Source organism: Panicum virgatum, chromosome 5K, assembly GCF_016808335.1.
Source record: "Panicum virgatum strain AP13 chromosome 5K, P.virgatum_v5, whole genome shotgun sequence".
Classification (NCBI taxonomy): Eukaryota; Viridiplantae; Streptophyta; class Magnoliopsida; order Poales; family Poaceae; genus Panicum; species Panicum virgatum.
This window is the reverse complement of record NC_053140.1, coordinates 50471404-50495997: the sequence shown is the minus strand read 5'-3', so window position 1 is coordinate 50495997 and position 24594 is coordinate 50471404. Positions and strand designations below refer to the sequence as shown.

General features: G+C 45.6%; 2 protein-coding genes across 40 annotated transcripts; both read right to left on the bottom strand.

The window, feature by feature from the left end:
• Window positions 1-13257, bottom strand: LOC120708242 (aspartic proteinase 36-like). Of its 39 annotated transcripts, none has more exons than XM_039993405.1 (18): window positions 12929-13256; window positions 11554-11683; window positions 11180-11439; window positions 10137-10364; window positions 9719-9881; window positions 9534-9607; window positions 9344-9440; window positions 9197-9263; window positions 8798-8869; window positions 7395-8704; window positions 6975-7106; window positions 5334-6106; window positions 5089-5214; window positions 4939-4984; window positions 4734-4855; window positions 573-709; window positions 420-489; window positions 1-321 (listed from the first exon to the last, which is right to left on the bottom strand). In XM_039993405.1, the coding sequence occupies exons 1-10, from the start codon at window positions 13201-13203 to the stop codon at window positions 8529-8531; spliced, it is 1542 nt and encodes a 513-aa protein (XP_039849339.1). In that variant the 5' UTR covers window positions 13204-13256; the 3' UTR covers window positions 1-321; window positions 420-489; window positions 573-709; window positions 4734-4855; window positions 4939-4984; window positions 5089-5214; window positions 5334-6106; window positions 6975-7106; window positions 7395-8528. The 39 variants fall into 39 exon arrangements, with proteins under 39 accessions (XP_039849339.1, XP_039849345.1, XP_039849330.1 ...); XM_039993411.1 differs by having other exon boundaries at window positions 4939-4981; XM_039993396.1 differs by having other exon boundaries at window positions 4734-5214; window positions 5334-5479; window positions 5776-5847; window positions 6020-6106.
• Window positions 13258-21908: 8651 nt separating this feature from the next.
• On the bottom strand, window positions 21909-22868 carry LOC120710764 (myb-related protein Zm1-like). Its single transcript, XM_039996354.1, has 3 exons — window positions 22711-22868; window positions 22470-22599; window positions 21909-22336 (listed from the first exon to the last, which is right to left on the bottom strand). Exons 1-3 carry the CDS (start codon window positions 22847-22849, stop codon window positions 22024-22026), a joined length of 582 nt encoding a protein of 193 aa, XP_039852288.1. The 5' UTR covers window positions 22850-22868; the 3' UTR covers window positions 21909-22023.
• Window positions 22869-24594: the final 1726 nt, after the last annotated feature.

Sequence of the window (24594 nt, the reverse complement as noted above, 5' to 3'; positions counted from 1 at the left end):
TAGAAACGAACAAAACGTGACAAACTACATGCCCTAAGACTGGGCATAGCGCTTCAGTCAACACTTTAAATATTAATATTTACAAATATAAATTTGATATTCAACAAATTAAATCTGAATATGTATCTCTGAATTCATTATCTACATCTGATCTCACTTCTTTTCTAGCATAGCCATCACCAGCAGAAGCCTCAGCTACTCGTCCAACATGGCCAGCAGAAGCACTAACACCAGCGCAGATAGATGTGACTTTCCACTTAAAATCGTGATGGCATCAGTATTCCTCGGACCAATGAAGAAGTCAGCTATCTCACCTCTAGCCTGTTGGGAGAGTCAAGCGAATATCTGATTTGTTGATGAACAAATGTTAAAACAGAATTGAAAATTCAGTCATTAAGACTGCACGGTACTCCACTTACCAGGATCTGAAGAATGGCATGAAAGGGACTTTATGCTTATAGTGTATCTTATCAAGACACCAATCAGAACCTGATATAGAACAATCATAATGATCACCCTATGCAACCAGTACAAACAAATTGCAATTTAGTCAGAAGTGTACACATACATACCTCGCCTAAGGATTGCTTCTTTTCTCCACTGCAAGCAAGCAGCAGCTCCTCTCAAGCACACAAATCACAAGCAGCAGCACGACAACTCCTCCATCCCGAAGACCAAACCCAAACGGACAGAGAATGATCAACTTCTACTGCATACCAATAAATTGACTAAATTAAATTTGTCATCAATATAAAGAGGTACAAAAAACTAAATTAGACTCCATAAAACTGAAGAGTTTGTACATTAACAATGCTCATCTGGTGGAGTGAAGATTGTTTAGTGTACTGTCTATTTGATAAATTAATATTAAGATTATCATGTCAGTGAGGCCAACCTCTTTCCTGTGTACTAATTTTTCTTACTCACTAACAAATGGCAAAACTAAAAATTCACCAATTGAACATATTAAAACACCACCTGAGGAGCACACAGATTTGCTGCAGTCTGTAAAACAATTGAGCAATGGAATAGCAATACTTGTGATGGTTACTTTTACAAGCATAGGACCACAATGCAAACAGGATATGATGCTGCGATTTGTAGGCTTTCACCATTCTTCCATTGAACGTCTAAATTACAAACAGGCTTGTCGTGGTGCTGCAAACCACGGCCGGGTGGCGGAAGGCACCCGCCCTAGCCCAGAGGGTGTGTACTCAGGGGGTAGCTAGTCTTAGATCGATCTCACTCAAGAACACAATGAACACAGCTGGTTTAGAGTGGTTCGGGCCGCCGGAGCGTAATACCCTACGTCCACTGTGTGTTGTATTGCTTGCGCTCTCTAGCTGAGTCTTGAGAGAGTCTGAGCATCTGTGTTCTAGCGGGTGTGCTCTCCCTTTTATATGTCCAAGGGGAGCACGTACACTGAGCGGGGCCCCGACATGTGGACCCGGCGATGTATTATAAACTACACTTTGGCCTTCAATGCCTCAGATCCGGAGATCTTGTCGTCGGCTTCCGTGCGTAGCTTCTGACCAGGGATGGTCTTGAGCTGTCCTGTCAGAGTAGAGTCTAGCCTCTGCAGCCGCGCGTCGAGGTCATGATGAAGCGCCGAACTACTGACTCAGTCCACTGTAGCAGTGTGCACTGTTGCTCCAGTCAGTAGCTGGTCATCATGACTCGTCGCGCATGCGCACGGCGCTGAGTCTTTAATGCTTGTCTTGGTAAATGACGAGCCGCGTCGGTAATTGGCGATCCATAGTGTGGACTGACAAAAACTGCCCCGTGCCCAGAGGCAGCAGAGCTCACCTCAACCACTCGCACTTAATGCGGGTGGGTGAGGGAGCTTCCAGCGGAAGGCTTGCGCCCGCGCCCGCGTGACACGTGGCGACTCCGGACCCCTCCCGAGCAGCTAGCTGAGCCGAGAGCTCACGGGGGTCCGGATAGGCACGTGGAGGTCCAGGACCCATCTGCGGGAGTCCGGATGGCACGTGGAGGTCCCGGACCCACCTGCGGGGGTCCGGATGGCACGTGGAGGTCCCGGACCCACCTACGGGGGTCCGGATGGCACGTGGAGGTCCCGGACCCACCTACGGGGGTCCGGGTCCGCGGCCACAGGTACTGAGTATTTCCACCTCTAGGACACGTGGTGACACCGGACCCGTCCCCGAGCGGGAAGCGGGTCCGGGACCGTTGGTCCGGTGAGATGGAGTCGGACCCCAGGGGTCCGGCTGCTCAGCTCCTTAGGGCGTAGTTACGGATAACTACGCGAGTCTTGGCACAGTAGGAGTGGGTACCCCAGTTGCAGGGTACCGACAAGGCTCAATTGAAAGAATCCTTAAACACTGACCTATATTATATCTGCCACTTAAAGATAACCTGCCTACTAATTCTCTGACAGTTAGTTTTAGATGACATGTGGTAAAATCTAATTCACTAATTTGGCAAAAAAGTAGTAAGTAGCATACTGAGAACCTGTCTACTAATAGAACCTGATGACCGACATAACTAATACAGATTAAGGTAATTTGACGAACAGACATCTAAACAGCAGTAAAGTAGACCAAACATCAAAAAGAAGGTACAATTCCTCGCTAAGATTTCACCTCATTCAAGCACAAATGAATAACAAATGGAAATAGATTACATGTCTTTCTGTCCTAAGGTATTTTGAAGCTTTCATTCATGAGAATTGATCCAAAACTCGTACAAACACTTCTGCAATCTTGGAAGAATGCTTTGGGTCATCTAAAACATCCATAGGATCTGTTATCAAAAGGAGTTAATTAAGTTTATCTTAAGGCCCCTTGGTCATCCAGGAGCACCTCCAGAGAGAGATGACAAATCAAGTGCTAGCCTGTGGAGAAGTTCAGATACAGAAGCAAGTGTAACCTCCAGAGAGAGACGACAAATCAAGTGCTAGCCTGTGGAGAAGTTCAGATACAGAAGCAAGTGTAAGCACCACCTGTAGCGCATCTAGGCCGATAGATGCTAATGGTAAGTTTCGGTGATTAATGACAACCGTATGCGACTAACGTGTGTTTTAAAGGAAAGCTCAATAACTGGATTAGTCTCATATGAAGTATGAAAGGAGACCCCTCATTCGAAACAATCATGCGTACCAAGGACTCAATTTCAAAGATAAAGGACCTTTCTAGTCTCAAGTGTTATAAGGAGATGAAGGACATTTGATTTAGTTAGGTTTTATAGTTTCTAGTTCTTGATCGTACTATTAAGGGGGGTTCATGAGTTAGTAGCTTGATCAAACTTGAGTTGGCCTTAGAAATCTTGCACACTCACTCAAAAACAGCAAAAAGATGGTCAATAGAAGTCAACACAACTCTTGGAAGAAGAAACAATCAAAGTCACATTCAAATCCAAGTCAAAACAGGTGAAAACAAAGAAAATCAGCAGCACCGGTTGAACCGGTGCCCTAGCATCGGAGCATCCGATGCATGACGGAAGGACCGATGACCTGTCAGTCTATCTTCTCTGGATGAAGGCAGAAATCAAGTTTAGCACCGGTTGAACCGATGGTCAAAAAGATAAGCACCGGTGCAATGAAAGTCCTTTGTTCCAGAGAGCATGTTTTGGTGGACTTCAACCTCTCTTCAGCACCGGTTGAACCGACGCTCCGAAATCAAAGCACCGGTGCAATGAAAGTCTTTTGTTCCAGGGAGCATATTTTGGTGGACTCCAACTTCTCTTCAGCACCGGTTGAACCGACGCTTCAGAATCAAAGCACCGGTGCATTGGATGTACTTTGTTCCAGAACGCTTGTTTGAGTTGATCAGTGAACCTCTTCAGCACCGGTTGATCCGATGCTCCTACGGAGCATGCACCGGTGCAATGACGCAAGCGTGGATACTGTGTCAGAACTCCAACGGCTACTTCTTTGACACAGAGAGACCGGTTGAACCGATGCCTATATTTTCTATACCGTCGGTTCTTCCGGTGGTCACGGCTTTTCTGCAGAAAACTTCCAACGGCTATGTGACCTCCTCCACTCTATATAAGGGTACCCCCTGGCTCATTTCAGTTGCCTTTGACATCTTGAAAACCTGAGGCCACCCTTGAGAAGAAGAGAAAGAGCTTTGAGCAAAAGAGAGAAGATCTAGTGCTTAGTTTGTGCTTCAACCTTGAAGAACTCATCCTTTGCAAGTGTAGCAAGTGTACTTGAGCTAGGGCCAACTGAGTGTAGGTCAAGTGAAGGCTTAGGAGCTTGTTACTCTTGGTGTTTGGCAGCACCTAGACGATCTTGGTGATCGAAGTGTTTCTCGCGGAGCTTGCCAAGGATTGTGGGAGCCCGGAGAAGAAGATTGTACGTGGCTTGAGCTCCACCACGCCGGGATGGTGAACGGAGACTCTTAGTGAGCGCCCAAGTCTCGGTGACATGGGAGGTGACAAGACTCTTAGTGAGTGTCACAACGTGGATTAGGGGTGTGTGCCAACACATCGACACCACGGGAAAAATCCGGTTGTTTCTTTCACTCTCTTTCATTTCAAGCACTTACTTTCATGCATTCTTTCATGTGCTTGACCTTAGAGATCATAGCTTAGCTCTACCTTACTTAGTTTCATATCTTTGTTAGCTTGTGTAGTTTGTTTTGTTTAGCCGGTTGGTGAATTGAGCCTTACTAGCATTGCATGGGTTAAGGTTGTTTTATCTATCTTAGAAATTTGAAAAAGGCCCAATTCACCCCCCCCCCTTTTGGTCCATCGATCCTTACAACCACCTCATCATCTAACAAGCTTGTAGCTTCAGTTTTTGCTTCATCTCTCACTCACAACTATATTTCTGAGTCATTTTTGGAAACGATAGAGAGTAACTTGGGGTTTACTTTGCCAGCCATGATAACTGATAAAAATAAAATTTGCTATTAGAAAACATACACGGAAGCATCAGTAGAACGTGCAAGCATCAAAGTTCATAGACTTTACAAAGATCATCCGAATCTTTCTAATCATCATCTGGAGAAAGCAACTTCTACAGGGGTTGCAATAATAATTTTTCAGAAAAGATGAGGATCATAATTGGAATCTTGCATTGTAAAAAGGATAGGCAAGGTAGCAATGATCTGCATGAATTACCTTCAAATTTTTCATAGCAAGTTTCAAGGTCATCGTCGCTTACTAAAAGATGATCAAAGAGACCTGGGAATTGGACTGATCCCAAGAATTTTTAAGTCGTTTTTGGATCTGCTCCTTTGGGTACCCCTGTATAACCAATTAGGCGGAGAATAAATCAACGGTGTCATATAGTTACATGTTTAAGAATTAAATAATCCATCACATGAGCCTAGCCAAATACTACATTTCATAAACTACAAATATACCTGCACTTGAAGCTTCAACTGATTTAGATACTATCCAATACAAAGAGGACTGAATAGCCCTTGTTGATATTCTCATTTTTCGTCGACACCAGTTTCAGGCTCCGGAGAACCTCCATATTCGCATTCATTGATCTTGCTCCTATTACCTAGGCACACAAATCTAGAGGATAGCAAGGGAAACAACACTCCACCACCTTATATCTGAGAGGTTGTGCCAATGTTTTCAAATCGGCTGGTCGGTCCTGGTCGCCTAGGGACCGACTAGGCGATTAATCGCGATTAGTCGACGACCAGGTCGACCTGGTCGAGCCTGGTCGAGCCTGGTCGTTCCCTAATCGTCCATATGTCTACATGTTCAGTATATACTATATAGTGTATATATAATTATATATATATACAATATAGTATACAGCAAGCAATTCTGCAGGTTTTGGTGACTTACTTTTGATATTTGCTCTCCAGAACTCCAGCTTCTTGTCCAAAACTCCATATTCTTCTTGCTGAATCCCTGCTGCTGAAACAAAAAAATGAAGTTGTTAGGAGAAAGTGAGAAACCTTCATGCTGCCCTGGTCGAGAAATGCCCTGGTCGACCGACTAATCGCGATTAGTGGACGACTAATCGGACGACCAGGTTTCTGGTCGCTCTGGTCGGGTCGGTGGTGCTGGTCGGACTTGGAGAACCGACCTGGGCGATTAATCGCGATTAATCGGACGACTTGAAAACATGGGGTTGTGCATCTCGGCGACACGGCTTTGCTTACTGATGGAACCTCTGCACAGTGGAAATTGAGACACCTTATTTGTATTTATAACTATATGTAGGGCAGAACTGTATATAAATGCACACATAAGAATCTGTCTGGAAGTTCCAGGCTGCCATAAAAAAGTAGCTATAACTACCAAACCATTTGGCCAGAGTATATGAAATTTCATTACATAGGTCTTTGGATCCTATACAGCTTTGTAAATGTCAAACTTTAGAAATAAGATTTCCGATGTCAAACTACTGTCACAAATAAATTATTCTAAAAATGATAAACTATAAATTCCAGATAGAGTGCAGAACTATAAAACAAATTTCATGATGTATGTGTAAATTAGTTCTTAGTAAAAGGTTTAGTTCCTTTGTAGTAACTATTACGACTAAGCACATCCACAAGCCCACAAAGCATCTGTCAAATCGGATGGGCAAATACTATAAAAAAATCGGATGGCAAAGCAATTGAAAAAAACTGAGGCATAGCAATCTCATTGGGTACTCGAATCAATACAAATAGATTAGCAAATGCTTTGTCTACTATATTGTCACTGTAGAGACAGAACTCATCAACCCAATCCATGGATTTGAACTGTAAATCAAATTAAGAAATCCATAGATTTGAACTGTAAATTATATCAGCCGCTGGGGTCGAATAAAAAATTGAGTACAAGCAGAAACTACTTCGGATAAAAAGTTGAATAACATAATACAGAACAGTCAACAGAAAACTAAATCATTTGAATACATCGTTTGAAGAATTAAAATAAACGTTTCTAGCAATCAACATATTTTATTTTTCTAGCAAGGAAATTAAACTCAACTTGGTGGAAAATGATATCAAATGCTAAAAAAACATAACCCCTGAGGAGAGGCGTAATACCTGCAGAAGCAGCCGGACGCAGGGACGAGACAGACTTGGTTTTGAAGCCCAATCCGCCCTTGTTTCCATGGTCTATCTCTGACAACTGCTGGATATGCATGTCTCAAACTTTACTTTGGTTGGATCGGAGCCCTGGGAAACAAAATATATTACCATTTATTTAACAAACATCGCATGCCTAGTGTAGCTTGAAATTTAGTAATGACTCGCGTTCATTTTGTTAAAACAAATGCACAATCACACATGCAACACACAGTGAACAACAGCGAAATTGGAATTATTTGAATCAGATCATCAAACCAATTATTGGTAGACCTATAAGAGCCGCAATAACAACGTCTAGCCATTGAATTCAAGTATATCGCAAAAAAATATACAGTTAATGGCGCAACTACTGGGATTTGGCATGAGTGTTGATACCTCGTTGAGCTCGGTCAGCAGCCGCTTGCTTCTCGGCTTGAAGCACTTTCTCCGGATCCACCCGAACGCCTCAGCATAGGTGTCGTCGCGCCAAACACTGTGCGGCGGTAGGCCATGAACAGCCAGGCCATCTCCATACCCGGTGGCCCTGCTAATAGGGTCAAACCCACCGTGGTACTCGCAGCGTCTACCTCGGCACCGTCACAGTGCAGCCGTTGCTTGGCGTCAAGAAGCTGCAGGCCGTCGTGGCCGCCAGATCTGGGCAGCACTCGCGCGGCCCCGCTGCCGCCATCACGCTCGAAGGCTCCGGCTGCTCCATCCTCGCGTCCCTCTGCCGCGAGCGCCGGGGCAGCCGCGCCATCCGCGACAAGCCCAAGGCCTCCGCCGCGGAGGCCAACGCGGGAAGGGTGGCTGGCGTGGACGGCCGGCGAGGAGGGCGGCCCGCGGCCTTGCGAGGACGACGGGCGACGGGGAGGGCGGCCGCGGGCCTTGGGGGATGGTTGGCGGCAGCTTCTTTCTGCTCCTGCAGCACGCGGAGCCTCACGGCATTGCACTTGGCCTCCCGCAGCACGTCGAGGAGCTCAGAGAGGGAGAAGGGAAGGGAAAGGAAGGGGAGGCGGCGGCGGGGAGGAAGAGAGCAGAGAGGGAGAGGGCGGCGGCGGGGAGGAGAGTGATGGGGCTAGGGTTGGGAACGGTGGGAGGGGGTCAATGCAAAAGTGCCTCGAGGGGGAGTTTGCAAAAATGACAGTTTATCAGATTTCTTCTTCTTTGTGTAGAAATAAATATTAGTTTGGGGGTCTATTTGAAAAAAAAGAACGTGCGTACTGTGCTGCAGGGATGAGTTTGGTTTAGTTGTAATTTCTGGAATATTAAAGGGCTTTTTAGCATAACAGCCGGGGCTCGCGCGACTCAACACGCGTCCGCTTTTTGGCGGGGAGCGCGGAGGAGGCAGCAAACGGGGGCGGGTTTTAATCAACCGGATGTACAGTAAGAATGCTCAGGTCACGGCAGCTCTTCTCCGCCCGTGGAACTGACGACTGACTAGGGGCAGCAGAGACGGCGGCGTCTCTCAGCTCTGAATACACCAACGCAATAAAGAATCGAATCACATTGTCAGTAACCCTGCCTGCACTGCTATCTACGCGAGACGCCGCCACCGAAAACGAGCATATGCACAACCATGGCGGCGATCCCGGCTGGTATCAAGCTCTTGTACGACGCGCGCCGCGTGGAGCCGTTCACGTCGTACTGCCCAGTGTTCACGTACTGGTTCTTCCCTGACGATGTGGTGACGTTCACCGGCATCGAACCTGCCAAAGGCATAGTGTTAATCGCAGAGAAGGTGAAGAGGGGCTGAAAAAAAAAACTAGAAGAACTGGTGGCCTCAAGGAATGTATGCTTACAGTCGTAATCAGCCCAGCCCATGCGCATGTTCGCCAAGTCGTACACGAATATCTTATCTTTTAAGACAAGATCTGGGACAAGAGGGGCCACATCGTTAGCACCAAAGAGAAAACAATTAGGCTCCAGAAAGGTTTTGCATGCCGGACATATATGCACATTAGTGGTTATCAGTGTAAAGCTGGAACCTAATAGGAGTTGCTGGCTAGTCGATGTTTGCATTAGAAATAGGAGCAACAGCAAACATTAAGGGAAAAAAAACTATAGTTTGGACAGCTTACGCTTTACCTTTTGTACAGCTTAGTTTATTTCATAAAACCATATCATGTAGCAGACCCTCAAATCTTATAGCTAGATGCAATCTAAATTGGCTAATTCTGTCCAGAGTTAGACTGACTAACCTCCGAGTATAGTTATTTCTTGGCCCTGGTTCCTTTGCCAACCAATGCACCACAATACATTGTTGTCCTGCAACCATGACCAAAATGATATTATAAAACTTGAGACAGTCTCCGAGAAGCATTTAATCAGATATACAGCTGACTTACAACTGAAGCCTGCTGCAAAAGATAGTTCTCTGGCTTAACCGTCATCGCAACACCACCCCTAAAATAAAGGGTCACGGTTGGAAATGATGAGTCGACACTGCCAAATAGAAACAAAGCTTGTAAGAAATTCGGGGTATCAAAGGACAAAGCTGTTAACATCATAGTTCATTCCCAGAAAGAAGAATAAAACCTGCTGGAAGTAAGAAAGCATTGGTTCCCTTTGCTGACAAGAGAGCGTACAGATGGAGAGACTGCACCAGCTATCTGCAGGTATGAATAATGACAATTAACAATCACATCGCAAATAAGTAGATAATGCGGACTCGCCGAGTATTGGTTTTCTATGAAAAAATGGGCGCGCCCTATGAAACTCACCGCAGTAACAAATGGATCATAGGCTCCATCTGCAAGGTATGCCAATGTTGTTCCTGAATCCACAATTGTTCCTTGTGTATTTGACGTTGTAAACAAGGAGGAATCAATGGGTAGCTTTTGACCATTGACAGCGATGCTTTCCAGATACAAGTTGTAATGAGGCCTGTATTTCATTTAAAATATTGGCATAAGCAGTGGTTAATATCAGGAATACAGGAGGTTCACAACTTCTCAAGACAGAAATGGTTGTTCAAGAATCAACAGAACATAAACTAAACTATATAAAAGTTGTCTAAGTATTTATTATAATATGTTGAATTTATCACAACAGTCACAGTAGAATGGCTACTAAAACATACGATAGCAATGCAGATTTCTGAAGTTTTACACCCAAAGTAATTCCAGGGATGAAACTTACTGTGATGGAACCAGTGGGGTATAGACTAAGCCTGGCTCCACAATTTCACCAAGCACAAGAATGCCACCACCGTTGTCAGAACCTTTCAGGCAGTGAGAAAACACCCTAGGGGACACTCCAAGTGAATTCAGTTGTGAGATGACAGACAACTGATGCTGTCCAAACCCAAAAATCCCATCAACAGCTCTATCTGCCTTTGTCAGGTCTCCTGACTGTGAGTTGCTACATCTGCTCGGAAGGAATTGAAACATTCATAATCTGGTAAAGAATTTCTACAGACAATGTTTGGCAGAAAAAATCACATTTAAGGTTAATGAGTAAAAAAAATCAGTCAAGAAATATAGCTACAACTGAAGCTGATGAATAGACTAAGAAAAAAAGAACAAGGCTGCCAACTCCAACTACTCAAAGAGCTGATCCATAGACTATGAGAGCAAGAACAAGGCCGTCAACTCCAACTACTCAAAGATTTTGCACACAACTTTTGGGCACATAACAGTATGACCACTGACACAATACAGTATGCAATCTAGAGAATATCAGAATACACATCTAATCACTTAATCAGGGATCAAAGGAATGCAATACAGTTCTAGCAACATGCTAGCATCTGTGCCTGGAAGGAATAATTATGATTTATAATACATTGTTCAGGTTGACCATCAAGGATTTTTTTTTTTTGCCTTGGACGATAATAATAAAAGGAAGTATGCATGCAAAAGCGACAAGCAATCTGCTGGTTTCAGGAAATTGACAGTTTGTTGCCACTTAATCTGTCATCTGTACCAACCCAATCAATATAAAACATCTAAAGTTATCCGTACTAGGTTCTTCGAAAAAGTTATCCGTACTTGCAATTCATTGTTATTAATATGTAATGATTCCCATTATTGAGGACCAACACCATGTTAAATCGTTAATGGTCACCATACCTACACTTGGACCTCTCTAACAATGTTTCTAATGGCATCTCATTAAAGTTATCATCAGGTACCAATTGTAAGTTTCAGTTAAAATGATATAGGGCTCCAAGGAAACTGTACCCGAAAACAATAGAGGCAGACGAATTGGCAGTCTGCTCATTTCCCATGACAGTATCAAAATACATGGTGTCAGACACATAGTAACCTGATGTCCCACTTCCATCACCATAGGTGAAAGTGTACCCACAAGGGCTGCTTGAGGAATCCGAGGTTTGGCAGACTGCTTCCCCTGTTTGGAGTGCAGCTGTACATCTATCATCAGAGCATGTTATTCTGGATGATGTTGATGAAGTGTCAGGGCTGAAGGACTCCAACTGGATCTGAGGAATAAAAATAGAAATTTATTAATCAGAAGGAGCTCCTTAGGCTAACATGTGACATTGGTTGAAAATATATGCATTTGTTAAAATTCAAGGATAAGAAGTTGGCCTCACATTGAGTCCACTTGATGTCGGGCAACCAGTACAAGGACTGCAAGTTACCCACAGTATATCGCTGCCAGTGTCAATCTGGACAAAGAATTCCTTTGCCGGGTTTCCCAATTTCACATGGGTAAAGTAGAGCCTACAAATTCAAAGTCAAACATTATGATATAATAGTTAAAAGAAGTATGTTGGATGACAGACTAAAAGGAAAGGTGTGTCCTTGTTGAAATTAGAGCCAACAAGACGAATTGCAGAATGGAAATATGTATGAACAGGTGAAATGGAAATGCTGCATAGCATGTTGATCAATCACAACACAGCAGTAAGTGCTGGGTAACAGATTGAAATGTGTATCCTAACCCATTCGAGGATAGAAGCGAATGCATTCTTGTGTGACAAAATACCACATTTAATAAAGAACGATATTCTAAAACCTAAAATAAAATCAGGAAATCAGTATAAGGGGGCCGGACTCAACCTGCACACCGCAAGCATTGGCAGAATCATAAGCAAGAATTGCTGCTCCTAAAGATAGAAACTGGAAACCACAGGGTTGTTGCCAGGCATTAGCCCCCTCTCTACGATTAATGGGTGAAAATTACTGAGGTCCCTGTAAATAACCCTGTCTGTACAGCTTCTGGGTTACTGCTGCACAAGGTACTTTTCCTGCTTTGAATTGAACGCGTAAGCAATTGGGCAAGAAATCTACAGAAGAGGGAATTGCTCAATGGCGGCCTCAGAAGAAAAATCATACTCTTTTTCCATATGAAGGAATTGACCTTAAGCAAGAGAAACGGAGGAAAATGAAATAAACAAAGGATTGCGTCCAATGGAAGCTGTATAGTCTGGAACCAACTCTACAAATCTGCGATCCAAGAGAAGCAAAACATGGCAAGATGAACTCTTTTCGTATTGTATTTCTTTTACAAGTGAATAAAATGGGGTCGACAGAAGTAGAGTAATGAAATGGACCACGCAAGAGTTAATTTACATGATAGCAGCATTACTGAGATGAAGAGAACGCATCTATGAACTGAAGCCAAATTCAACTAGACTCGCAAAAAATAGTCAAAATCATAACAAAAGAAAGGGACAAAAATGTTTGAAAGAAGTTGGCGGAATGCAAGCGAAATCACCAGTAAAAAGTCACCGAGTAACGGCATAGAATCCGCATCCTTGCCGTTGCCAACGAACTGCCAGCAGATCAATCGATTCAGCGAAAGCAGCGATTTCAGCTCACCGCCCGAACCAAGGAACCGAAAACGAGGCTCGAATTTCCCTCCCACGCTTCCATCCATCAACCGCAAACGACCGACTCAACCCCAACCGAACCGAAACCGCCACCAGACAACAGGGAGGAAAAGCGAGGCGGCAGCTCACCCACCCGACCATGAACGGGTTGGCGGAGCCCTCGACGGGGAAGTCCACCACACCGGCGACGCCCCCGAGCAGCCCCCTCCTGGAGCTCCGGTGCCGCACCCAGTCCCGCCGCCTCAGCTCCTCCAGGGCGACCCCCTTGTGCGGCACCGCGCGCTGCAGCGCCAGTGCCGCCGGCAGCAACGGAACCGAGGCCGCCGCGGCCGCGGCCGCCCAGGGCGCGAGGAGCGCCGCCACCGCGACGGCCGCGGCAACGGCCACCGCCACCTCCGGCGGCCTCATCGGGGCAGGCAGTCGCAGCGGGGGTGGGCCGACGTGGGGGGGGGGGGGGGCGGACACTCCTTTCTTTTTCGCGCCGGGCTCCTCGGAAGAGCCGCAAATTCCTTGGCGCGGGCGTATATACCCCCCTCCTCGAGGCCCGAATTTCTAAATCCTCTGGTAATTGAAGGGGGCAAGTGTGAAATGGAGGGGGAAGGATTTACGTGTGGGCTGCTGTGTGCGCGCCTCCCTCTCTTCCCTCTCTCTCTTTCTTCGGTTTGCTTCCGCCGTCTTTATTAGGCGTTCTCCAACGGGGCACCGTATAAGGCCCCCCACCCTACGTAGGGGGCGGGGGGGAGCGAGCCGTCCAACGGCTCCCCCCATAGCTCCCCCTCTATACGGGGGGAGTTGAAACTCCCTCCATATATAGAGTGAGTTTCAACTCCCCCTATATCTCTAATCACACTGTTTCTTCATGATATTAATCTCGTTTGAGCTCCGTAATATGATGATAATGCGTATTATGACAGTACAAATATTGTATGATTTTTTTAAAATTCAAAAATGATAAATAAATAGTTAGTTAATGAGTGATAGTATATAGAGGGAATAGATATGGGGGGAATGGTTGGAGAGAAGGAGTTATAGGGGGAGGAATCTTTTGGAGGGAGGTAGTAAAATATAGTAAATAGTACGTTTGGGGGGAGTTGGATGGGGGGAATGGTTGGAGAAAGCCTTATAGTGTGGGGGACTACCTTTGCACCATTCTTTGGCATGGCCTCTCTCTGCTCCTCTGTTTCCTTTCTTTCCTGCCTTTGACCAAAGTGATGGGTTTGGTTTGGTTTTCAGTAAAGTCTGAATAATTCAAAGAGGGTCAGCTAAAATGATGACATCATGGATTGGAAAACTAATATATATTTTTATTTGGATGTGTCTGAATAATTCAAAGAGGGGCAGCTAAAATGATGAGACCATTGGAAAACTAATATATCTTTTTAAGTAGATTTTTTTATTTGGATGTGATGGAATGCATATTGACATATTGTATATATCCATTCAGTTAAAGCTCAATATCTTTGCTACAATATAATACTTTTGCCTCCTCTTCTTCTTTTGGCTGTAGGCAGCATTTTCATGGAGCCAATGATAGATCGATAGCTGCCAAATGTGGCATGCTAAACAAGTGATGCTAGGCTAACATAGGTGCTCCCCCAACAAAAATAAAGAATCATAACATGAAAGGCCTTTGTTGATCGTCACTTGGCAATTGGCGTCCTCTTAGGATGTACAAAGTAGACTGCTGCAGAACATACATTCTTTTTCTCCATCGACGTAGAGAGTTTCAGAGTTTTCAATAACATATTCAGCTATTTCGTGCTCATAGAAAGCGCGTAAAGAAGAATTGAGGGATGAATTTCAGCTATCGATAGCGATGGCACGTCCCCTGATTCAAACGAAAAGGAACAGTGAAGAAAATTGTAGTTTTCTACGGCCTCAGTCCTCAAGACACTGTAGGTTGAATTGTTGTCCCCCAGAAAAAACACAGGGAGAAGAGAAAAACGTGCATGACTGGTGAAGAAACTTCCGAAGCGAGTTGGGAATGTTCCTACCCAATGATGAGGGTCTCTAGAAACAAGCCTTGATCCCAAAACGATGACTTGACACTAGAGCATCTTATCTCCTTCTTCCTCTCCTCTCCTCTGACGGGGCAGGTACAGGTAGAAATCTTCTTCCAGGTAGGTGACTTGGCATGGCGTGCCTGCCTGCCTGTGCCGTTGCTGGGAAGCTGCTGCCCTGTCCTGGACGCAACTGGCGGTTCGTTGGCTGGTTCGAGCTGAAGCACCGAAACAACGGCAAGCTATTCCGGTCATGCAAGGCGTGTCGTCGTCAGCCTCTGCCACACGCATTCTTCACTGGTCCTGCCGGAAATGGTGTTTCTTGCACCAAATGGCAAATGGGCGACTGAGAACGGCTGACAGTGATAGCGAGAGATCGTGCGGCACCCTTGGAACATGGAAATTCCGCATCAGCTCCGCGAGAACTTCGAAGGAAATATGCTGCCTATATATATGGTTCTCCGTGGAGTTCTGATGGGTATGTTTGCAGCTGACACTTTGGCGTCCCAATGCAGGGTTCTTTGCGGTTAAGCACAAGGGATTAGCAGCGTACTCATAGATAATCTTTTCTGGAAATGATGCCAAATGGTTACTCCAAAGCTTCCAGTTTCTTGTGTCCCGTGCCGTACTGACCGGAGAAAGGAACAAAGCCATGCGGCAACAAGCTGGAGACTACTGTTGCCGCTGCCGCTGCTGCTGCAATGGATTGGTCACATGAGTAGGTCAAGCAATCAAATGTGCTACACGGAATCTGTGGACCTAGCGTGTGCTTTGTTTCCAGCGCAAGTTCCGAGAATTGGTGATGTACTACCAGTACTACAACCCTGTTTTTATCTGGACTCCTCAGAAACAGCCTTTGGTACATTTGTTTAGTGCTGGGTTGGTTAGGACTGATAAAGAGTTGACAAAAAGATCCAATCTTTTTCACTGCTCATGAAAGGTCCAGTATTCTTTTCTAGCATAACGTGTTTGTTTATTGTGTAGTACAGCGTGCCACATTCCCTTCAGAGATTCTCTTTACAGTATTATACATTTATACTCCTACGACTATGATGATGATTCGTAGAAAAAATAAAACAGCTCCACGATGACGATGGTGACAAAGTACTGGTTCAGACAGAGCGGGAGGGAAAAAATAATGAAAACTGAATTGCAAAATTATGCCACTCATGTGCAACTCAACGATATGTACTCCAATCCCATACATGGTAAGGTTTCTTCATGTCAGCCGAATGACGTCAATTAGAATTTAGCCAAAGTCAGTTGAGGCCAACTCAATCAGCAGGGATTGAACCAAACACTAGAGCATCCAGTTGTTATTCTCGTGAGAAGACTACTGATTGAGAAGATAAGCAAGTCAACTGAAGATTAGGGAGACAAATCATTGCTCAACAATTGTTATCCTAGTCAAAGGAAGACAGTTGTGGCCAGCAACGTGGCTTGCTTGCTCTGTACTCCCTCCATACCCAAAAAAATCTGACGTTTAGGACAGCGACACGGTCTCCAAAATACAACTTTGACTTCCTATTTCTCTAAAAATATTTATCAAAAAGTGATATATATATACATTCATAAAAGTATTTTTCAAGACAAATCTATTCATATAATTTTTATATTTTCAAACTCAACAACTTGAGAGTCATTCATGATTTATATTCTCAAGGTTTGACTCAAACTTTATCCTAAACATCAAGTTTTTTAAGTATGGAGGGAGTACTAGTTTGTTGATCTCCACTAGTCAAGCTTTTTTCTTCAAATAAACTCTCGTCGTATGGTGGTCTTCAAATGTATCCGTTAGTTCTTGCCCGCTTGAATTAACTGAGCTTCTTCCCCGTAAACATTTTATGTATGTTGTTGAGCTTTCGATTTTCTTTGTTTATTCTTCATTTTCTGCTGAGAGGAAGTGGTATACTGAGCTGTATGGCACAAAAAGCATTATTTCCTCTTTTTTGCTCCTCTATATTACTTTCATGTTTTAGTCTGCCCTTTACCGTTTGGGTTGACCCAATAGCATGTGTAAGTTGTAACTAAAGAACTCATGGAGATCTCGCAACTGGCAACATTAGCACAAACTAAGCAAAGAGGGCTTAGAATAATATTTACTCTAGAACAATCATGCTTAAAACTATTAGACCTTCTTACTACAAGGTAACCATAGCTAGCTTCGAGTGTGTTACTACAGGCTAAACATTAAATCTAACGCACCACCGACCAGTCACCCAAAAGTTTACTAAACCGTTAACGTATCTCTTCGATCACTTTCTTATGCCTAACCACTTGTAGTTAGGCTGAAACTAAACAATAAGCTTTGGCGCTAAGCAACCTCATCAGGGTCAGGGAGGGGGACGCCGGTTTTGGAAAGGGAAAGATCCCGGAAAAGGAGCCCCAGAAAACAGGCCTGGCCCGGGGATGTGGATGTGACGGAACCGCTAAATTAAAACTCTAAATTAAGCGTAATGACTGTCACTTGAACACATCGGACGTATTAGCTTAATGGCTTAATTTGACGATCCTTTCTTAACCCACGGCCCGATCGAAACAACACCGGTAGTCCCACGCGAAGGTGGGCGCAGATGGTACAAGCACGACATAATACTTGAAAATAGAACAACGCGACACAAATAATACATAACTTCTTACAAACCAAATTCAGATACAATAATTTTATAAATCGGGTTTAAAAACATACTTGATATACAAGTCTTCCAACAAATAAAACTAGAATTTACATTAGGAAAGGACTATACTACATTGCCCCTAGAGGTTCTGCCTAACACCACCGGTCAGACCGGTGTGCATGGGTTCCCCACGTATACACTGGTCAGACCGGTCTGAACAAAACTGAGGGCGGCACACTCTGCCCTCAAGTGTGCAACCCGCCGACTTTATAGTCTACTGGTCTCTCTCCACAACTTCCCACCCCTCTGCATCTCAGCGGATAAATTTGACGCATCAGGGGCAGAAATCGACGTCGGGTGCCCTGAAACAAATTAATGGTGGCAACAACCCTGAGCAACTAATACTCAGCAAGAATTATCCAACCAGTGGGTATAACTTAGCCCACATACCTAGACATGCAAGGCTTTTAGCTGGTGGTTATTTTACAGAAAAGCAACTAAAGTAATTCCTTACTTTCAGTATTTTAGCTCTAGATTTTGTACAAATTAACTATAATCTAATGTTTGCATGAATCAACTATAGCAAACATGTTGGTGCAATCAAATAATAATTTCATGTGTTCATTGTCATATTTATACATATCCTCCTCATTCTATCATGAGACTACGATGCAGCAAAGAGATCAATGCCCTCATAACCGCGAGACACGGCGAATCGATTCGATTTAACCTTGCAAGGTGGACGTAACCAACACGGCACGCAAAAGCCCCATCGGACCCCACGCACCGACCTTTCCCCTCCCCGCCTCGAACTACAGGAACCAGCCCAACGACATATGGTCAGCCGAGCTCAACGTGAGACCACCAAAAGTAAACATATGGATCCTCATTTCTCCGCGACTACTCGACTACCCCAGGAGTTGGGTGCGGGTTCCTGTACTTTCGAAGCAAAGCAGTACTCGGCTTACCGGTTTCGACAACCTCCTACTCCCGGCATGCGGTTAGTACAACTCAATCCCCGATCAGCACTGCCGACAGCGATCGGTCCTTAACCGACTCAGACGGGGCTAAGACACCCAGGAACCCTGTCCTGCTGCCATACATATACATCATCATCACTCCCCGTCGGGTCTCACATTTCCATATCACTTTCAATAACTCAGGGACTGTAATATAAACACATATAACTTATATCTCGCGAGTAACCGGAAATTACCCGACTTCTAAATATCCTATATCTCGCGAGTGACAAGAAGTCACTCGACTTCTTTCGAGAACTTATTAAGCATAGCATTTCTATCGTCCTATACATGCTTAGTATAACTCAAGGAACCTAAGGATCATGCAACTAGGTTCCAATCAACTCCTGAAACGTAATTCACAAGTAATAGAAACATATATAGATGTCACAATTTAAAATAATAGGACATGCACTGGGGCTTGCCTTGAGTCTGCTGCTCAACACTCGGGTCCACTGGGCCTTGGGCCTGGTTCTCTCGCCTTTCCTCCTGCTGGGCCTGCTCTAGCGGCTCCGGTGGCTCTGCAACCACCTCGTATACGATCTCCTCCGCCGCGGCTGCTACATGTATGCATATGCATATGACTTGAGAATGCATGCATGATTTACAAAGATTACAAATAACCAATAAACAAAAATAAATTTTAACTAATTGCACCAACTAACCCTAATTGAACCCTATCAGCCACTGCTATACCGATCAGACCGGTCCACTCGACCGGTCAGACCGGTCCTACTATCGGAAGTTTTGGACAAGTTCCTACAAAGGGTCCTCGGCCGATTGGATGTATTTCATCGGAAGTTCCGACCCCCTTGATCGGAAGTTCCGATGAACCCTTAACTGCCAACACAAAGCCCCTACCAGTCAGACCAGTCCTACCCAGACCAAAACCAGGATTCTTGGCGCGGCGAAAATCGCCCACTAATTCCAATATCCTTCTAGGAACTAGTTCCAGGGTGCCATTGGAGGTGTTTGACCAGAGGGAATCACCTAAAATCATCTAGAAAAAGGAGATCGACTCACACGAGCCTTCATACCTTGAGTGAGCTCCTCCTTGCACGAAGAACTCGAATCCCAGGCACCCCAGGGAGGGAATCGAGGGGAAGATGAGCCACCACGCGGATTTGATCCTTTCCCCGGCCTTGGAATCAAAGGAAGAGGAAGGATTGAAGAACCTAGGGCTTGAGAAGGGGAGAGCTCGGGGAGAGTGAGTGAGAGAGCTGGTGAGGTCGAGTGCACAGGTGAGGAAGAGAGAGAGAGAGTGATTTAAATGTTGTGGGGTCCAAAATGGTTGAAACCAGTTCAACCGGTCAAACCAGTTGCTCCAACCGGTCAGACCGGTCTGGCCCAGGCTGATAGGAAAAGTTTTTGTTTAGCGATTTGTCGCGTGAGTTAGAACTAATGACTGTAATAAATTTTTAATTACAGGTGATTAATACCTAAAGTGTTACAGTGGACATGTCGCCACTGGCTGGCTTTACGGCCACACCTCACCCCACCAGCGCAGCCCTTGCGCATCAAAGTGTGCCCGTGCCCAATCACCCGGCAAAAAAGGTGTCGCCCTCCTAACCCCACTACTGGCCGAGACAAAAACATAGAGATCGCAGCCACGGGGCCAGTACCGGCTTTGTATGGCCGTTTTCAAGTGTGTGTCTGGGATTTCGAGACCGGCAAGAGGATCATCTGATGCACATGCACGTTCATTGCAATGTTAGGCTAGGCGCTAGGCGGATTCTAGGCGGTGACCCACCGCTTAGGGCCTAGGCGGGATTAAGCGGGATTAGACGTTTCAAGGCGTTTTCCTAGGCGGTACAATATACTACGTATACTTCACCATATACTCTAAAAAAGGAAAAATGAGGAACTAGTGGGCCTTGAATTGAAAAGAAAGGCCCAAAGCAGCCCACCAAACCAGCCCAACCCGAATCTCCACCCCACTCCCACCTTATCCATTCGATTCCATCACCTCTGCCTCCAACCCGCCGCCGCCTCTGCCCAGTCCACCCGCCCGCCCACCTACGACGTGCAGGCCGCCGTTCCTCCTCCTCCTCCACGCCCGCCCCTGCCTCCTCCTCCTTCGCCGCGCGCACGCCCCTACCACCTCCTCCGCCGCACGCACGCCCCTACCTCCTCCTCTGCCGCCGCCCGTCCCCTGCTTCCTCCTCCGCCAGCGCGCGCCCCCTGCCTCCTCCGCCGCCGCTCTCTGCTCTGCCTCATCCCCGGGTCGCCGGATCTGCCTCGTCCCCAGCCCCTACCACCTCCCCCGTCGGCGCCGATGAGCTGGCGCCGCCTAGCGCATAAGCGCGCCTAGGCGAGCGCGGAATAGCGCCTTGTGGAACATTGGTTCATTGGATTTGGTAGTATAGGCCTACTTTGGAAACTCTAATCCTCTTGGGATCCCTGACTTTTCTCAGGGTAAGTAATTCATGTGGATATCATTTGAATAAGACATTTAATTCTTGATGGGAGGTTTTTCCTTAGAGTTTAGAGGAGACAAGAGGAGGAGTGTATATTAATTTGTGGCTTAATTACCTACTCCCTCCGTCTTGAAATGTAGGACATCCTGAGTTTTCTTAGACAGATTATGGAGGTAGAGAAAAGACGCATGTACCCCTCATTAATATACATTTTTATCCTACCCGCACCAAAACTAAGAAGATTAGCATGCCTTTTTTACTCGCCCCACTCGCAATTGATTTCTTTACAAAAGTAGCGCCAAAATCAAGGAGATTAACATGATTTTTTGTTCAAAGGACCTAAGATGCCTTACATTTGAGTACAAATTTTAAACTCTATGATGCCTTACATTCCAAGACGGAAGAAGTACCTTATTGAGACACCGAATTGCTTCATAATTAGCATATTTGTCAAGTGATCAGATGGTGTTCTAGCAGCCATTTCATCAGCAGACTTATCCTGTGTGCAGTGCCTAGTGCGCGGTTGCATGTAATTGATGCCCGTGAGCCTAAAAGGAACAGATAGAAAGGTAGTGGATCGCATCTTGTTGCTCATCGCTTTCTTATTACGAGTTACATCGGCTCTAGCATCCACTCAAGAGTACATCGGCCCATAGGATTAGCTGGTTAGCGCCTAGCTAGGAGTAGGAGTACCTAAGATTTATATGTACTGCCGCGAACTTGCAAGTTGCAACCTTGTTTTGGGTTTTACTAATCGACAGCAACAAGCACTCTGCACTCCCCTCAATCAATGCTGGAGAAGAACAGCCGGTTCAAAATTGCAAATAATTAGGCTGTGTTTAGTTCCACGTGCAAAATTTTTTGCATTAGAATCTTATTAATTTGAAGTACTAAATGAAGTCTATTTACAAAACTTTTTGCACAGATGAGTTGTAAATCGCGAGACGAATCTAATGATGCTAATTAATCCATGATTAATCAATATTTAGCGATGGTTACTGTAGCATCAATGTTGCAAATCATGAATTAAGTAGGCTCATTAGATTCGTCTCGCGATTTACAGCTCATCCATATAAAAAGTTTTGTAAATAGACTTCATTTAGTACTCTATATATGTGTCAAAATATTCGATGTGATATTTTTTTTTATGTTTACGGGGTCGATGGGGTGTGATCTAGAGCCTTAGACGCGTGTCGAGCAGACATTCTCGGAGGGGAGATGCGTCGGCGGCGGCGTCGGGCTCCTTGCTCGTGCCGCACTGGTCGCCGGAGTCGCTGCCCCCGGATCTGTTGTTGGTCGTAGTCGTCGAGGAGGACGCCGACGACGAATCGGTGACGGGAGTTCCGGCGCCGGCGCCGTTCTTGGTGGCCGCGCCAGCCTTCTGCTGCTGCTCCCGCAGCGCCACCTTCTTCTTCAGGTGCGTGTTCCACACGTTCTTGATCTCGTTGTCCGTCCTCCCCGGCAGGCACGCCGCGATCTTAGACCACCTGATAAACAGATCAAATTTGTTCAAAACACCATTCCCTGTACTACCACACCCAAGAACCCCAGATACTCAAGAGGGATGGTGCCGAAATCCCCCCTGCACATGCAACGAGCGGCAGCCAGCTTGGCGCTTACTTGTTCCCGGGCATGCCGTGCAGCCGCATGATGGTCTCCTCCTCCTCGACGGTGAAGTTGCCGCGCTTCAGGTCCGGCCGCAGGTAGTTGATCCACCGCAGCCGGCAGCTCTTCCCGCACCGCAGCAAACCTATCCAGGAGCAACACAGGTCAAGGGGAATCGATCAGCGCACTCTCCTCTGCCTCCTGCAACTCGCCATGCGCATTCATTCTGCAGTGCCCAGCTAGTAGCGGCAGCTACCTGCTTGCTTGGGCAGCGCGCGCCAGTTGGAGTGGCCGTGCTTCTGGATGTACGCCACGAGGCGCATGTCCTCCTGCGGCGTCCAGGAGCCCCTGTTGAGCCCCACCTTGGCGCAGCACGGTGCTCGCCCTCGCCCCATGCCTGCCTGCCTCTTCCTAGCTCCCCAGTCACCGCTCCCAGGTTCTGGCCGGACGATGCGGAGCGCTGAGCAGTGAGCAGAGCACACGGCTCGGGGAGGGCCGGAGGGGCAGGGTGGTGGTATATATGCGCACGCGCCGAGGTGGGCGGCCGCTGTCCGGCGGCAGTGACGCGGCGGTGACAGGTGACGGACAGACCGAGCAGTTGCCCCCTTGCCCGGCCCTACCTGTGAAGAATGCGCCTACCAAACCCCTGTCCCAGGAAAGCAACGCGCCCGTGCGCCGGCAGCTCTGGGGAGGCGAAGCCGTTCGTGGCTCAGATTTCTCAGGCGAGGGCCTACGGACGGTTGTTAATCAAGACATGCCCACAGTTTGGAGTTAGTACGCCTGGGGATCCTACACGTGTACGGGCTAAGGATAATCTTAAGCTCCTAATGCTTGTAAAAGAAATTGGCGTGAGGGACTTTTTGGAGTAGTTGGAAAAAAATTTAAAAGCTTGGCTTTTTTCTGTACTGGATTGCAGTGTTTATTCAAGTTTATCCTTTGCCATTTGTATTTGGAGTTCTATTTGTTAATTTGAAACCCATTGCCTCTTTTAGTTGTTCCAGATGAGTTCATATCATCGCTATTATTAGTCTGATTCTTGTAGCATCAAGTACTACATGTTAATCGGTGCCGACAATCGACTAGTATAAGAGAACTTATAAGAAAGAGAAAAAAAGGTCAGTTCATGGAATGGTGAGGCCTTTAACAAGTAGCATCAACCGTCCTTAAGTTACTGTCAGTGTGGTCATGGCTGTAAGATCAGGTCTGGTTAACTCAGAAGAGTGCCCATCAAGTGATCAAGGTATGGGCAATTGGCTGAAATGTCACTGCATGACCTCGTGGGGCCTGTGGCTATCTAACTCCATTTTTCTTATGCTTTTCACCCCGAGCTGTTGTGTCTATAATGTGCATTTGAGTAGAATATCTAGCTAAGTAGAATATCTAGCTAAAGTGAGATACCATGCTTAGGTGCCACCGAATGTTTTTGGGGGGCTTCCTTTAGGAATGTGAATCCTTTAGTATACTTGCGACGTAATTTTATTAAATCACATCAAACCTAAATATGCTTTCGTTGGAAGATTATTAGAAAAGGAAATTCTGAAGGGAACTGTTTCTCCCATAAAAGTACTTATGAAGCTAGGTCAGTTTGTTTGAAAATAAATCCATATAGTTATAGGTATTACTGTTCTTCTTTTAGACTACTACTGTATTTCAATAGCACACCAGCTTTCTAAAACTGTTTATTGTGAAATAATGGACTACCTCCGACACACAGAGATTGCATCTTCTGGCAGAACTTTAATTTATTTCAATGGAATAAACCAAAAGAAAAGAAAAGAAAAGAAAAGAAAAGAAAAATCAATCAGTACTAGTATTCTCCACAAGTCCACATTAGTTTTCAGACGACGCTGTCTGTTCAGAACGTTGAATGAGATGGTTTCTGGATGCGCTAGACGTTTTCAAGACTGATTCTGTAGCTTTAGAGTCTTTCTAAAGGTTTCTGGCAGTCATGTGTCCTATGTCACCTATCTTATTTAACATCGTGGCTGATATGCTGACTCTCCTGGTCAAGAAAGCAAAAGCCGATGATTAAATAAGATGTGTCATTCCTCATCTTGTAGAGGATGGTTTATCAATACTGCAATATGCGGATTACACTATCATCTTTATTGACCATGACCTGGAACAAGCAAAAAATCTC

Bases quoted from the DNA above. Each gene is read 5' to 3' on its own strand.
- LOC120708242 (XM_039993409.1), bottom strand. From the start codon at position 13,203: ATGAGGCCGCCGGAGGTGGCGGTGGCCGTTGCCGCGGCCGTCGCGGTG. The intron at 11,684-12,928 runs GTGGGTGAGCTG...TTGAATTTGTAG, and splicing joins GCCAACCCGTTCATGGTCGG to GCTCTACTTTACCCATGTGA. The intron at 9,264-9,343 runs GTAAGTCAGCTG...TCATGGTTGCAG, and splicing joins TTTTGCAGCAGGCTTCAGTT to GACAACAATGTATTGTGGTG.
- LOC120710764 (XM_039996354.1), bottom strand. From the start codon at position 22,849: ATGGGGCGAGGGCGAGCACCGTGCTGCGCCAAGGTGGGGCTCAACAGG. The intron at 22,600-22,710 runs GTAGCTGCCGCT...GCTCCTGGATAG, and splicing joins CGCGCTGCCCAAGCAAGCAG to GTTTGCTGCGGTGCGGGAAG. The intron at 22,337-22,469 runs GTAAGCGCCAAG...TCTGTTTATCAG, and splicing joins CACGGCATGCCCGGGAACAA to GTGGTCTAAGATCGCGGCGT.